At 60.1% G+C, this 14,056-nt stretch overlaps 2 protein-coding genes across 2 annotated transcripts; both read left to right on the top strand.

Moving 5' to 3' along the window:
* The first annotated feature begins 2,986 nt into the window (after positions 1-2,986).
* ADRB3 (adrenoceptor beta 3) lies at positions 2,987-5,587 on the top strand. The gene is made up of 2 exons (XM_040618129.1): positions 2,987-4,275; positions 5,324-5,587. Exons 1-2 carry the CDS (start codon positions 2,987-2,989, stop codon positions 5,361-5,363), a joined length of 1,329 nt encoding a protein of 442 aa, XP_040474063.1. The 3' UTR covers positions 5,364-5,587.
* Positions 5,588-8,440: 2,853 nt separating this feature from the next.
* Positions 8,441-9,651, top strand: LOC121099233 (nucleoplasmin-like). Its single transcript, XM_040617910.1, has 5 exons — positions 8,441-8,504; positions 8,724-8,806; positions 8,916-9,035; positions 9,133-9,226; positions 9,566-9,651. The coding sequence occupies exons 1-5, from the start codon at positions 8,441-8,443 to the stop codon at positions 9,649-9,651; spliced, it is 447 nt and encodes a 148-aa protein (XP_040473844.1).
* The last annotated feature ends 4,405 nt before the right edge of the window (positions 9,652-14,056 follow it).

Below are 14,056 nucleotides of genomic sequence, written 5' to 3'. Positions count from 1 at the left end.
GACAGCCCTGCACAGGAGGGTGCAGCTGGTGTCTCCAGCGCTGCAGGGGTGTGGGTCAAGGCTCTAGAGCAGTGGGGATGGGGGTCGGGGCTGCTCGAGACCCAGCATCTCTGTGCTTCAGCTTTTCCAGCTGTAAAACTGGGACAAAGATATTGAGCCACGTTACTTCCCCTGCCTTGATGAAATGCCTGGGACTCTCCCTTCCTCTCCCCAGTCCAGTCAGCTCCCTGGGAAGGGGGGAGGGTGCTGGGCTCTCCTGCCTGGCAGTGGAAGGAAAAGTCTCATTAAAGTGCCAGAGAGAAGACATCAGAAGCAGTGTTCTGGATGCCTGCTTTGGCACCCCGAGCACTCCTGGCTGTTTGTCCCACCACAGGCGGTGTATCTGTCTCCTACCCGCCTTGAACGCAGTGGGAGATCCCCTCCGGGGTACGGTGGTGTGGTCTGAAAACACTTCGAGGGAGCGGGAGCGTCTGCAGGACAATACACTATAAAACTCCCAGGGCTGAGTCCTGCAGCCCTTTTGGTGCCCGGGAGCCAGCACACAGCCCAGCTCTGCCGGGTGGGCACGCACCAGGCTGCTGGGGATTCAGAGGTGAGGATGGGAAGCCACCAGCCCCTGGTCACTCAGCAGGGTGGTGGCAGAGCTGTGAACAGAGCTGAGCATCCTGCCCCCGTGCCTGTCCTCTGCCAGCTCCGTGGAGCCAAACCCAGTGCCCTCGTTATCCATGGACGTGCCCACAGATGCTCTTGCTTTACTTTTCAGACACAAAATCCAGCTGCGGCTCTGTGTGCTGATCCACGTCGGAGTTACGCATGCAGCCACATTGGAAAAACGATGATGTTCCTGCACACATCTTGTTTGTCCCATGCATCGTTCCAGCGGAGGGACAAATCGCCCTGTAAATAGCAAGTCCAGGGCTTGGTCCAAGCCAGCAATTAATGCCAGAGCTGGGAGCTAAAAGAGGTTGCATCAAGCCCTTGTCTGCCTGCTTTGAAAAATCAAAACAGTCTTGTAAAGATCAAGCTTGTAAAAATGGGGCTCTGTTTTGCTAGCTCATGAATGGGAAGAAATGCCAACTGGATAATTTTTTACACATATTTTTTTCCTCTTTGTCAACATTCCCCCATTTGGCTGAAACTTCAAAATGCCATATTTGGAGAGCGCCTGTCTTAGAAGTTCCAGTATTTGTATAAATAGCTGATAGTGAAAAACTTACCCACTCTGGAGTCTGCCCAGGGGCCCTCAGGAGTGGAGCTGGGGGTAGTGATGGGACCAAGGCTGCTGGGGCCCTGGAGCAGCCCAGTACCTTCCAGTCTGAGATGGCTCCCCACGGCCATGTGCGAGTGGAGAAGGAAGTGTGGCTGGAGGTCTCCAGAAGACCAGCATCCACCCAAATGCACAAGGGAGAGCAGCAAAGGTGTGCTCTTTCTCCTCCATCTGCTGGGAAGGAGGTTTGGGCAATAAATGTGGAGGTGAAACAGTGATGGAGGTGCCCTGGATGTCATTGTTTGGTGTGGGGCTTTCATCTTGCTACCCTCTGCTGATGTTGGGAGGACAGCGAAGTCACTGTCCCCTGTCCTGCCCAGGGAGAGCCTGAGCACAGTGAGGGGTTTACTGAGAGGGACATGTGGTAGGGGGCGTGTAGCAAAATCCTGGGGTGCACAGTGAGGAGTCTAGAGCAAGAGGTGCAGGGCAAGGTGCTGAGGTGGATGTAGAAGGACCAGAGCAGGTGATGAGGGGCACATGGAGGGACTGAGGGGTGCACAGAAGGACAGAGAGGTGCAGGATGAGGAGTGCATGAAGAAGGACCAGGGCACATGGCAAGGCGCTGGCATGTGCGTGGCACAGTGCAGGGTGCACAGAGAACCAGGACAGATGGTGTGGGACTGGGGCCACAGCGAGGGGCTGGAGTGCATGGTGCGGGGCTGGAGCCCATGGTGAGGGGCATGGAGAAGAACTGGAGTGCACAGTGGAGGGCACACGGTGAGAGGCTGAAATGCATGTGAGGGCATGGAGAGGGATTAGAACACACAGAGAGGCCATGGGGAGCACGGCGAGGGGCTGGGGCACACGGTGAGGGGCACAAAGAGGAACTGGAGTGGACAGTGAAGGGCGCGCTGCAAGGGCATGGGGTGCATGGTGAGAGGCTGGGGCGCACGGCAAGGGGCTGGGGTGCACGGCAAGGGGCGCACGCCCACGGTGAGGGGCTGGGGCGCACGGCGAGGAGCGCACGGCGAGGGGCGCACGGAGAGAGGCTGGGGCGCACGGGAGGGGCTGGCGCACACGGCGAGGGGCGTACGAAGAGAGGCTGGGGCGCACGGAGAGAGGCTGGGGCGCACGGGAGGGGCTGGCGCACACGGCGAGGGGCTGGGGCGCACGGCGAGGGGTGCACGGCGAGGGGCGCACGGAGAGAGGCTGAGGCGCACGGAGAGAGGCTGGGGCGCACGGGAGGGGCTGGCGCACACGGCGAGGGGCTGGGGCGCACGGCGAGGGGCGCACGGCGAGAGGCTGGGGCGCACGGGAGGGGCTGGCGCACACGGCGAGGGGCGTACGGCGAGGGGCTGGGGCGCACGGCGAGGGGCGCACGGCGAGAGGCTGGGGCGCACGGGAGGGGCTGGCGCACACGGCGAGGGGCTGGGGCGCACGGCGAGGGGCGCACGGCGAGAGGCTGGGGCGCACGGGAGGGGCGCACAGCGAGGGGCTGGGGCGCACCGCGGGGATGCCGGAGGGGAGCGCGGGGGGCCGGGGGGTGCCAGGCCGTGGGGGAGGCGGTGCCACTGCCCGCTCTTCTTTCATTGATCTCCGGAGCGGGGCAGCCCGGGGCCGCCCCGCGCCTTTAAAGGCTCCTCCTCCCGGCACGGCCCGGGGAGCGCCGCGGAGGGGAGCCCGGCCCCGCCGCAGCCCCGCCGGTCCGCCCCGAGGGCTGCTGCGGGCAGCGGGTGCGCACGTCGGGGCGCGGGAGCCGTGCCCCCCAGCCCGGCGGCCATGAGTCCCCTGCCCGCGGGCAACGGCAGCGCCTGGGGGGCGGCGGCGCTGGGCAGCAACTGCAGCGGGGCCGCCAGCCTGAGCCGGCAGTGGGTGGTGGGGGCCGCCCTCAGCCTCACCGTGCTGGTCATCGTGGCCGGCAACCTGCTGGTCATCGTGGCTATCGCCAAGACGCCGCGGCTGCAAACCATGACCAACGTCTTCATCACCTCGCTGGCGTGCGCCGACCTCATCATGGGCTTGCTGGTGGTGCCACCGGGGGCCACCATCCTGCTGAGCGGCCACTGGCCCTACGGCACGATGGTGTGTGAGCTGTGGACCTCGCTGGATGTGCTGTGTGTCACGGCCAGCATTGAGACGCTGTGTGCCATCGCTGTGGATCGCTACCTCGCCATCACGTCGCCGCTGCAGTACGAGGCGCTGGTGACCAAGGGCAGGGCGCGGGCCGTGGTGTGCCTGGTGTGGGCCATCTCTGCCTTCATCTCCTTCCTGCCCATCATGAACCACTGGTGGCGGGATGGGACAGACGAGCAGGCAGTGCGCTGCTACGATGACCCGCACTGCTGCGACTTTGTCACTAACATGACCTACGCCATCATCTCCTCCACCATCTCCTTCTACGTGCCCCTGCTCGTCATGATCTTTGTCTACGTCCGCGTCTTCGCTGTGGCTACACGACACGTCCAGCTCATCGGCAAGGACAAGGTGAGGTTCCTGCAGGAGCCCCCCAGCCCCAGCTCCAGGAGCAGCCGGCGGAGACGGCCCTCCCGTCTGCTGGCCATCAAGGAGCACAAGGCGCTCAAGACCCTGGGCATCATCATGGGCACCTTCACGCTCTGCTGGCTGCCCTTCTTTGTGGCCAACATCATCAAGGTTTTCTGCCGGCCACTGGTGCCGGATCAGCTCTTCCTCTTCCTCAACTGGCTGGGCTACGTCAACTCAGCCTTCAACCCCATCATCTACTGCCGCAGCCCTGACTTCAGGAGTGCCTTCCGCAAGCTGCTGTGCTGCCCGCGCCGCGCTGACCGCCGGCTCCACGCCGTCTCACAGGACCTGCAGCGCTGCCCCTGTGCCTTCAGCCCCCAGGGGGGCCCGTCAGAGGACAGCAAGGTGGCAGCCCCCGGGCGCTCCGGGGAGGACAGCGAGGCTCGGGGCAGCGGCAGCAGCAGCCGCTGCAGCAGCCGGACGGAGGAGACCAGCCTGTCCCAGGGCAGTGGTCCTCGGCAGCGGCCCCTGGGCGAGTCCCAGCTGCAGGGCACCCAGACCACGCTGTGCTCACAGCTTGACGAGTAGGTACCTGCAAGTCCTTGTCTGGGGGGGCTCTGGGGGACCACCCTTTGGGGGTACGATGCAGGGGCTTGTCGATGGTGGGGCTCTGGTCTGACAGTGCAGCGCAGAGCTGGAGGTTGGGCAGACCTCGGAGCCGGAGGGCAGGCAGACCCTGGAGCTGGGGGGCAGGCAGACTCTGGGGTGCATGGGAGAGGTGCTTGGCTGGGGGGCTGGGAACCGTCACCCTCTGCCTTTAGGCTCCCCTAAACCCTGGCCCCGTCACTGAGCTGCAGAGCTGGGGTCCGAGCCCAGTCCTGCCTTGTCCCTTCCTGGGGAACACCCCATCCTGGCAGCTGGGGTCTGCTGTTCCTGGGTGAAGGAAACACTGGTGATGAATAGGGAAGCTAAACCAGCGGAGCAGGAATGTGTCCCAAAGCCTGGGAATCCCACCCCCCTTCTAACCCCACTCCCACTTTCTGCTGTTTGAGTAGGAAAATGCAGGCAGCCCCTCCACTGTGAGGCAGCTGGGGGCCACTGTCACCAGCCTAGGCTGTGCGAGGCGCTTTGCCCTCTGACAGAGTGTAAATCTGGGAAGGGAATGTACTTTGTCACCCTCCGTCCCTCGCTGTGTCAGCCCTGCAGATGGAGATGGGCTTCCCGTAGCGGCAGCCCTGAGCCAGGGCAGGGGGTGGCAGGGCTGCCTGTGCCGTGGCCCTGCCCGTGCGCTGCCCACACCCTTCTGTGGATTTACACTTCTTTTTGCAAATTACAGGGTGGGTGTTTTCCCCCGAGTTTTTTATTAGTATGACAAAATTTGAATTATTCTGGTTACTGTGGATTTTAACCAGTTTTCTCTGGTCCGAAACCCTTCCTGATACTTGGAGGAGAGAGGGGTCCCTGCCATCACGCACAGGCAGAGCTGCTGGCGGCAGAGATGTGCAGAGAGGAGCAAGAAAGTGTTTCCTGAATTTGCGCGTTCTGAGGAAGGGTTCGTGCCCACTGGGAACATGGGATGGTGAATTGTGGGCTGGGTCCGGGCACTTCACACCCTGCACTCTCCTGTTTAAGGTTTGCCGGCAAAGAGACACCCGTGGGTCCTTCCATCTGACTGGGAGCAGCTGAGAGCTGGGAAGAGAGTGAGTGTGCTTCCCGCTCAGCTGGCCCTGCAGCGGGATCAGGGCGATCATCCCGCGCAGCGTCTCCTCTGCCCGCTTTGGCCGCTGCCTTCCCTGGGGGAGCGCAGCCTCTGGCCAGCCCGCAGGCAGCTGCCCGCTCTCAGCACGTGAGTCTGACACCCCTGCCTGCCCCGGGATGCTTTAACCCCCTTGGCTGACGGGCTGCTGGAGCTCCAGACCTCACGCATGGTGGGTTTTGCCTGGCTTCAGTCCCGGATCCCCTTCCGTGCCCGCTGCTCCCCTTTCTCCCGGGGTGGTGGCCTTGGGTCCCTGTCCCCGGGGCTATGCCGCTGCAAGGGTTGAGCCCGGTGGGTGATGCTGTGTCACCTCCCACCCTCTTCTTGCAGGGCCAGGCGTTGTGAAGGGGACAGAGGAGCGGCGCTGGGGGTGATGGCGCTGGAAGGACCCTCCAGCGCACGCACCGACCTAGAGAAGAGAGGGGCTTTCCCTCGGGAGTGCTCGTGGCTGCAGTGAGGCCCGAGGAGATGGCTCCTCTGTGCCGTTGGTGCTGGAGAGCTGGAAGCAGCTGGGAAAAAGCTTCCGAGCCACTCGCCAAGAGGCAGCGCAGCCTCGGGGATGTGCCTGCACCCACTGTGCAGATGGGGGACGAGCTCCCACCTGGGGATGTTTCCTGGCATGGCTGGCAGTGGGATGTGGTGGCTGGCAGCTCTGCTCTCTTAAAGGACAAAGGAGCTTGTCGTCCGGGCTCAGCCAGGTTTCAGACAGCCTGTCAGGAAGGGGAGAAGAGCCTCCTGCAGGCACAAGCCCTTCCCAGGATCGCCACTCCATCCCTGCCCCAGCCACTGCATTCCCAGGGCTGGGTGCAATCCCAGGAGCGGCAGCAATACCTTCAGCAAAGAAGCACAGGGGAGCAAGGGGAGCTCCAAGCATGGGGGACTGGGCAAAAAAAAAAAGTGAATTATGGTCTTGTCAAATCTCCCTCTGTTTCTCCCTCTCTGTTCGGGGCAGATACCCATGTTTCCACACTGTTTGGGGATGGGAGTGGGGTGGAGGAAGCTGGAGGTGCAGCAGCGGGGTCAGGCAGGGGGAGCATCACAGGAGGGCAGTTTTCGTCCCACACGCTGGTCTGGGTGCGTGGGGCAGTGGGGTGAGGGCAGGGAGGTTAAGCTCTTGCTTTAAACCTCTTTGTGCATCCGGTGTGGTGGGAGGCGGTGGCAGGGCGGGTCTAGCCCCCAGGATGCTGTGCTGGCTCCTCTGCGGTGCCAGTGTACAAACGAGCCCTCGTATTCGCAGCTGTGCCCACGCCACACCATGCAGTGACTTTGGGGATAATGTTGGTTGTAAATATGTCACGGCGACTGTAAAGTTGTTGTCCTGTTTTGTCTCCCCCCACCCTGTGTGTGAAATAAACTTTTGAAACTCTGTGATGTCTCAAATCTGTGCCAAGCAGAGGGATGATGCTTCCGTGTGCCCTTCCCAAGGGGCTGCCCGGGGCTCGGGGCTGCAGGGACCGGCTGAGCGGGCAGGCAGGGAGAAGCCGGGCTCTGGGCATGCCATGGTGCCAGCCCCCAGCCTTGCCACATCTCCCTGCACCCTGAAAGCGTGGGCAGAGCCTGGTGCTGCCAGGGTCCCTGGCATGCAGGGTTGTCCCTCCCCTGGGCACAGCACCCACCTGCCCTCTGTGCTGGGAGGGGAAGCTTTGTGCCCCACCCCAGGTCTGCCAGCACCAGAAAGTAGGCACCACCATCCCATCATAATTCCAGAATTTTTTAGCAGTGTGAGCATTTGCTCAGGAGAGGCAGAGCGCCCTGTGCTGGGGTGATGCCTAGAGCATTGTGATCTCCTGCTGGGATCCCCCCTTGGCTTGGTTTGCTTTTAATACCCAGCAAGGATGAAATCACAAAATAAAGAGCAAAATGCAGCTCTTGGCAACTGTTTCCATATAGAGCTTTCGACATCCATTTGGTGGCTCTCGGGAGGCTGGTCCCTCACCCCTGCAGCTGACCCTGAGCACAGGGTCCTGTGTGTCCCCCAGCCCTGCCGTGGCCCCATCCTCCCTGGGGTACCGTTGGTGACCCGCTGAGGGGACACAGTCCAACACCAGCCTGGGAGCTGCTCGTTAGCCCTGCAAGACCACCGTGTTAATGAGTAACTTCCCAAACAGCAAGCAAGCCCAGGGCAGGGGGTGAAGGGGGGCTGTCTCAGGGAACTGGGGGCTCCAGCTCCCTGCACGTTCCGTTAGCAGGGCCAGTGCCCATCTCTAATCAAGCTAAAGCTGCCTCAGATGGGTTTCTTTCCTCCTGGGGGGTACATTGGCTCCACCTCCCCCCCCAGGCACCTGTGTTGCATTCCCAAACAGCACCTCCCCCGGGGTTCTCTGTCTCTTTATTAGCAGTCAGCACCGGGTATAGGTGCTTGCTGCTCTCTGGGTGCTGTTCTCCCTGCCTGTGTATGTGTTGCTGGGCAGTGTGTGGGGGATGGACACGTCCTATGCCCCCTCGGGGCCTCTGCTGCGCAGGGGGCATCTCCCTCCAACACCCCAGTCCCGTGCCAGGTTGTGCCGCTGGATCAAGCACCTGTGCTGGCAAAGCACTTGATGCTTGTGTGGCATTTCGGGGTTTCCGAGTGCTCTCGGCACTAAATGCCCCCCTGAAGCTTTAGTTGCTCTGCTGAGTCAGAATTGCCCCGTGCTGGGAGCATGCACGGAGCACCCAGTGCTACCTTTGCTTGCAGCACTCCCCTGATGCAGGGAGGCTGCTCGTCCTCTTGTGGCTGGTTTTGTCTATATGTTTATTTAACTGGCTTTTCCATTTCCCCAGGGGATGCATAAGTGGCTAGGTGGTTTTATCCCTCACTTAGCAATGCTACCCTGCCCAGGGGGTGCTGGGCCAGCTGCTGTCCTGGCTCTGGGCTTTTGGGACTGGGGAGTTTGCTCTCTGGGCTCTGAAGTCATGTTTTTGCGTTGTGTTTCTGCTCCAGAGCAGCTGAACACGGTTTTCTCTGCTGTTTGCTCCACAGAGTTCCTGCTGCCAGTGTTGGATTTGCTGTGATGAGCGGCTCTTCTCTCTTCTCCAGGTTGCTGTCGGAGGAGAAGCCTGTTGCTGCCCTGTGGGGTATGGAGATGCATGCCCTGGGCTGCTTTGGTGGGACCTGGTGGCAGGAGCGAGCGGGGAGGTGGTGGCTGTGCTCTCCGGGCAGCTGGGCTGGTGTGCACGGGGCATGTTTCCCCTTTCCCATCGAGTGTGTGCCCAGGAAAACCTCTGCTTTTGGCTGGCCTGAGGCTTGCTGGGGGAGCAGCTTGCGTGTGCACAGATGATGCTGCACCCCTGCAGGCTGCCAGCTGAACACGGGCACCCAGAGCTGTGTGGTGAAGGAGGACGATGACTTCTTGGAGCACCTGGTCCTGCTGAGAACGGTGAGATGTGAGGCTTGCCGAGCAGCCCGTCGGAGTGAGCCTGTGCCCCAGCAGCAGGGCTGGCTGCCGGTGGGGCTCCCTGCCACGGGCTCTCTGCTTGGCTCCACAGATCTGCCTGGGGGCTGATGCCAGGGATGAGCTGCACGTGGTGGCTGTTGATTCGAAAAACACCTATGGAGACCACAAGCCAGTGACCATCGCAGCGCTGCGGACCTCGGTGCTCCCCATGGTACAGGCAACCAAACACACAGCGTGCAGCCCCTGCCCACGGGGTGATAACTTCACCCAGGTTGGGGCCAGGGTCTCTGAGCTCCGACTCTTTGCAGATCAGCCTCAAAGGTCTGGAGCTGGTCCCCCCTGTCACCTTCCTCCTCAAGTGTGGAGCTGGGCCAGTCTATCTCAGCGGGCAGCACATCACCCGTGAGTGCCACCGAGCTGCAGGGCTGGGGGCTGTGCTGGGGATGCTCCTGGGTCCTGTGGTGGCTAGTGCCCTCAACCAGGCTGCTTCACCCTGGAGATGGGGGGATTGCCGGTCTTCAGGGGGGATTAGCGCTCGTTTGCATTTATGGGCTCGACACAGTGGTCTGTGCCAGCTTTCTGCTCTGCCTTTGGTGCCAAGGGGTGGGATGGTGCCGTGTTCCTGCTCCCAGCGTGGGGTGGGATTGCTGGCTGCATTTGCAGCTGGGGGTTTTGCCTCCCCTCAGTGGGTCAGGCCCCCCTCCCCCGCTCCTGCTGCAGCCATGCATCTCCTCTCCCCAGTGGAAGATGATGCACAGTCCGAAGCCCATGAGGAAGAGCTCTCGGAGGAAGATGTAGGTGATGAGGATAATGATAGAGCATCATAGAACAGCCAGAGCTTGGTGAGGACTCTTTGGCTCTAGGAATGGAGCTGGCACAATGGCCACGGTGGGGACACCCTGTGCCAGGAGCTGCAAATGCCTCATGCCAGATGGCACAGATCCTTGCAGGGGGACACAAACTGTCTGGGGTTTGAATATCATCCTTTGTCTCCTCTCCATTCCTACCACACTCCCATAAATGCTCTTTTTTTCATTTTTATTGCAAAAACAGTGGGAAAGTGCAAATATCCTGGAATTAGTCTGGGCTGTGCTCTCACTTGCTGTCCTGTCCCTCCCCGCCTCCTCTTGGAAAAATATATTCTGTGTCTGCAATTACCATGATGCTGTGGGTCGTGCCGTGATGCTGTAGGTTGTGCTGCTGACCCATGGATCTGGGGGATCAGGGGTCCCACTGAGCAGTGCCTGGGGAGCTGCCTGCTGCCAGGACAGGGCTCAGGGGTGCTCTCAGCATGTCTGGAGGACAAAGGCTGCACCATGTCCCGGCTCAGGGCTTGTGTGTCCACAATAAGCTTAGCCATGTCTCTGGGGGAGGACAAGATGCTCTGGTGCCGAGGGGCTCATGCACTCCCTGCGCAGCCCTGGCATCAATTATCCTGTGTGCTCCCTTCTAATGGTCCTCTTGTTCCGGTAGGAATTGCTTGGACCATCACCTGTTCGGATCAACAGGACAAAGTTGTGTCACTGTCTTCACAGCAGCCCAGGGAAATGCAGCCAAAAGCCGCCCAGAACAAGCAGCCATTGAAATAACGTAATTAGAACTCGTAATTGAGAAAATTGCCCAAACCCATTATATACATGATATTAGCTGGCAGTGCGGTTGACTTGAAAGGGGAGCCCTGGATCTGCAGGCAGGGCGGGCTGGGAAGGGGGCCCAGGGGTCTTTTTTTTATTTTCCACACTGGTAATAGAAAAGGGCACAGAGATGAGCTGATGGGCGCGCGGGGGTAAGGTTGCTGCTGTCGGGCTGTAATGGCTGGGGAGAGGCTGGAGATGGGTCTGGGTGAAACCAGCTGCCAGCCCTAACGGGCTGCAGCCTGGCAGCATGTCTGCTCGGGGATGCAAGGGGGCAGGACCACAGGGTGATCGCATGCAGCCTTTGCCCCAGGAAGGGGCTTCTCTGGCATCGCCTTGCCTGGAGCCCCCTTCCCTGCACTTGGGTTTGAGATGTGCCCTGGGATGGGGAGCAGAAAGCTGCTGCTGTGCACAGCCTCAGGGGCACCTCTCATCCTGCACTGGCAACATCTCCCGGAGGGCTTTGGCATAACCATGGCAACTGCCAGGTAATTAATAGATGGATCTCAACGTCATGGAGACAAAACAAGGACAAGGAGTGTGCCGGGCACTGGGCTGCATGCCTGCCCAGCTGGGCACAGAGGGCCCCAGTGCAGGCTGCAGCCCCGTGGCATGTAGCTGGTGCTGTGTCCACCCAGCCGGCACCAAAATGGGTTCTGTTCCCCCTGTGGCACGAGTGTCCCTTCATCACCCTGCTGCGTGGTGGTGGCACATGGCAGCCAGCATCTCCCCTGGGCAGGACAGGGTGAAGAGGCAGCCCTGAGCTCCTCACAGCGTTCGTGCACAGGATGGGTGCCAGCCTGGCGCACTGGCAGGACTGTCTGTTCCAAGTGCCTGGTGGCTTAAAGACTTTCTTTTGGGAATAACGGAGAAGAGTTTTGGCAGAGAAAGGAGATGTGAGGATGACATTTTAATGCGGAAAATGCTTCTGTTAGGTGAAAAGCGGCTGCAGAGATTCCTTCCATGCTAATTGTTCCCCAGGAGTTTGTGGGCTTTCCACAGGGCGATGGGCGCAATGGTCCTGGGCTCAGCAGCGAGGTGGTCCCAGCCCCGAGCACTCGCACCATCGCAGGGCTGGGAGCTGTTCTGGGGTGGCTTTGCTGGCTACTCGGTACTGCACATCTCCAGCTGTGTACATGTCCTCCAGATGTTCACAGTCACACCCCAAATCCCGGGGGAGCTGTTTGGGATCCCCCCAGGAGCTGGGGCTTGCCCCAGGCTTTGTCGGTGCAGAAACGTTTGTGCCTTCCACTGCTCCAGGCTGGTCGCCACAGCTCCACCGGGTACATGTCACAGCCTCGCCTGCTTTTTGAGTGAGCAGATTCCAGTTAACAAATGCAGGAATGCCCTTTTAGTTTGTGCATAAATGGCCAATTATTTGATGCATGAGCACCCAACTAATCGCACGGGTAGTGCAAGCCTGAGCACCAACTGAGTGCATGCATGAGCACCCCATTAGTGTCCTTGGGTGCCCATTTGGTTCTGGCATGAGCCCCCGTTATCTCAGGAGTCTGGTGCTGGTAGAAAGGGCAGGAGGAAGCCTCAGCCTGGGGATGGGGGCAGCGTTTCCCCCAAATACCTCTTAATTATTTACATTTTCTGCTGTCTACTCAGAGAAGCTTGTGTTAATTGCAATAAACTAAAATAAATAAGAATTCTCCCACCTGAGGTTGCTTTGCCCAGTTCCCCATCCTGGTCCAAAGGGCCAGATCTAGCCTTGCTCCGGGAGCAGGGGTGGGATGCATGGCCAAGCCACACAGCTAGACAGGGACCGAGACCACCACGATCTCACTGCACCTCTGCAGCTGGTGAGGGGGCACTGGGGGGGCCCGCTCCCCCCTGCCTGCCCAGGGCAGAAGCCTGCCCAGCCTGCGGGAAGGTGACTGCCTTTAAATGCTGCTTGGCAGCACAGCCAAGTGCTTTGCTGCAGGTGCTTCACCTGGAAAAGCAGCCCTTTGTTTAGGGATGCATGCAGGGCTGAGGACGTATCTCAGGAGGAGGCTTCTGCACACGGTAATTTATTTGTGGGGGGATTTTTACCTGCTGATGCTCAGCTGGAGCACAACGAAGAGTCGTGGGGGGTTGGCCAGTGGGGAGGTGGTTGCAGGGCTTTGGATTCAATATTTGATTGATACTCGATATCTGATATGTGGTAAGAGGGACGATTCTGAACCATCTCTTCTGCCTCTGAAAGCATCCTTTGAGGTGGGGTGCCTTGTCGACATGTGGGGTGAGGCAGGCAGGGTGCATGGAAGTTGATCTTAAAGCCCAGTTAATATAAATTCAGACTGCAGAGCTTTTGGGGGACTGCTGAGACGCATTACGAAGCTGTGGCTGGGGGCAGCTCTCCCTTGGGTTCCCCTGGGGACTTCCAAAATATGTCAGGTGAGCTTCAGTCCTACTAGCTGAGATATGTGAGGGCTTAAGAATGAAATAACATCTGGTACAGAAGGAAATCAGCAGGGTGGCAAGTCCTGTGCTGGGGAAGAGCAGGAGATAATATATGGAAATAGCCCAGGAAATTAAAGTTGGACCGCAGCGGGTGGTGAGATGATTCGGTGGGTGGGAGGAAGGCAGGGGACGTGGGAACAGCCTGGGAGAGGGGGTTGCACTGGGCAGGGGGTCCCGGGGCTCTGGCAGCGAGCACTGCGGGATGGTGCTGCCTGCGCTCCCCTGAGGCCAGCTGCCGGCGATGGGCTCCCAGCAGGACCCAGCTGCCCGTGGGGAGCAGCCCGGGCGGGCAGGGACCCGTCTTCCAGGACCGATCTAATTTTTTTCCCTGAATTTCCTTCTTGTCCCCCACCCCATTCCCTTCACAGCTGATGACATGAAACTCTGGCGTTGCTTTCGGCAGGACTGTGTCGGGGTCTACAAAAGCATCTCAGCTGAGCCCCCTGAACTGCGGCAGCGATGAAACCTGGGCTGGCGGCTGCCAGACTTGGTGCTTGAGGAGACCTGGTTAATCTCGTTAGGGGGATGGATGAGCGGGGTGCAGGCGCACGACGCTTTGAGGCAGTGCAAAAGTAGTAGAGCATCTTTATTCGTTTATCCATTAATGTCCTTTATGATTTCCAGAAACATTAGGAGCTATTTTCTGGCTCAGCCACTGCTTCCCTTTTCTGTCTGCCAGCAGCTGCCCCTCCGTGCCGGCTGGGCTGGGGCAGAGGCAGGATTGCTGCAAGCGCTTCATTTAAAGGGGTGCTGGTGAGACCCGATTTTGGTAAGTGCCTCTCCTGCGCCCATGGTCAGCCCTGCTGCTTTTCTCCTTCTCTTCTTCCCTACCACGCGATAACCGCTGTTGAGCCTGGGGCTGTCTCCCCCTCCTGATGCAGGGCTGCGTGCCAGCATCACCCCTTTTCTGAGCCTGATTTTTCCATTTCCCTCCCCAGGAACCCGCGGGACAAAGCCACCATCCTGGGGAGCATCCCCGGGTGCCGGGCAGGGTGCTGGGCAGGAGGATAGCCACAGCAAAGCCATGACAAGGAGCAGGATGTGCCCCATGGATGCCTAAAACCCACGACCACCCAATATTGGGGTGCTGAGGCTGGTCAAGACAGGGGTTTTCTCACCTGCCTGTGGTAGACGGGCTCAGCTGCAG

Source organism: Falco naumanni, chromosome 19, assembly GCF_017639655.2.
Source record: "Falco naumanni isolate bFalNau1 chromosome 19, bFalNau1.pat, whole genome shotgun sequence".
Taxonomy (NCBI): Eukaryota; Metazoa; Chordata; class Aves; order Falconiformes; family Falconidae; genus Falco; species Falco naumanni.
This window is presented reverse-complemented; position numbering and strand designations above follow the sequence as displayed.

Bases quoted from the DNA above. Each gene is read 5' to 3' on its own strand.
- ADRB3 (XM_040618129.1), top strand. From the start codon at position 2,987: ATGAGTCCCCTGCCCGCGGGCAACGGCAGCGCCTGGGGGGCGGCGGCG. The intron at 4,276-5,323 runs GTAGGTACCTGC...CTCCTGTTTAAG, and splicing joins CTGTGCTCACAGCTTGACGA to GTTTGCCGGCAAAGAGACAC.
- LOC121099233 (XM_040617910.1), top strand. From the start codon at position 8,441: ATGAGCGGCTCTTCTCTCTTCTCCAGGTTGCTGTCGGAGGAGAAGCCT. The intron at 8,807-8,915 runs GTGAGATGTGAG...TTGGCTCCACAG, and splicing joins ACCTGGTCCTGCTGAGAACG to ATCTGCCTGGGGGCTGATGC. The intron at 9,036-9,132 runs GTACAGGCAACC...GACTCTTTGCAG, and splicing joins GGACCTCGGTGCTCCCCATG to ATCAGCCTCAAAGGTCTGGA.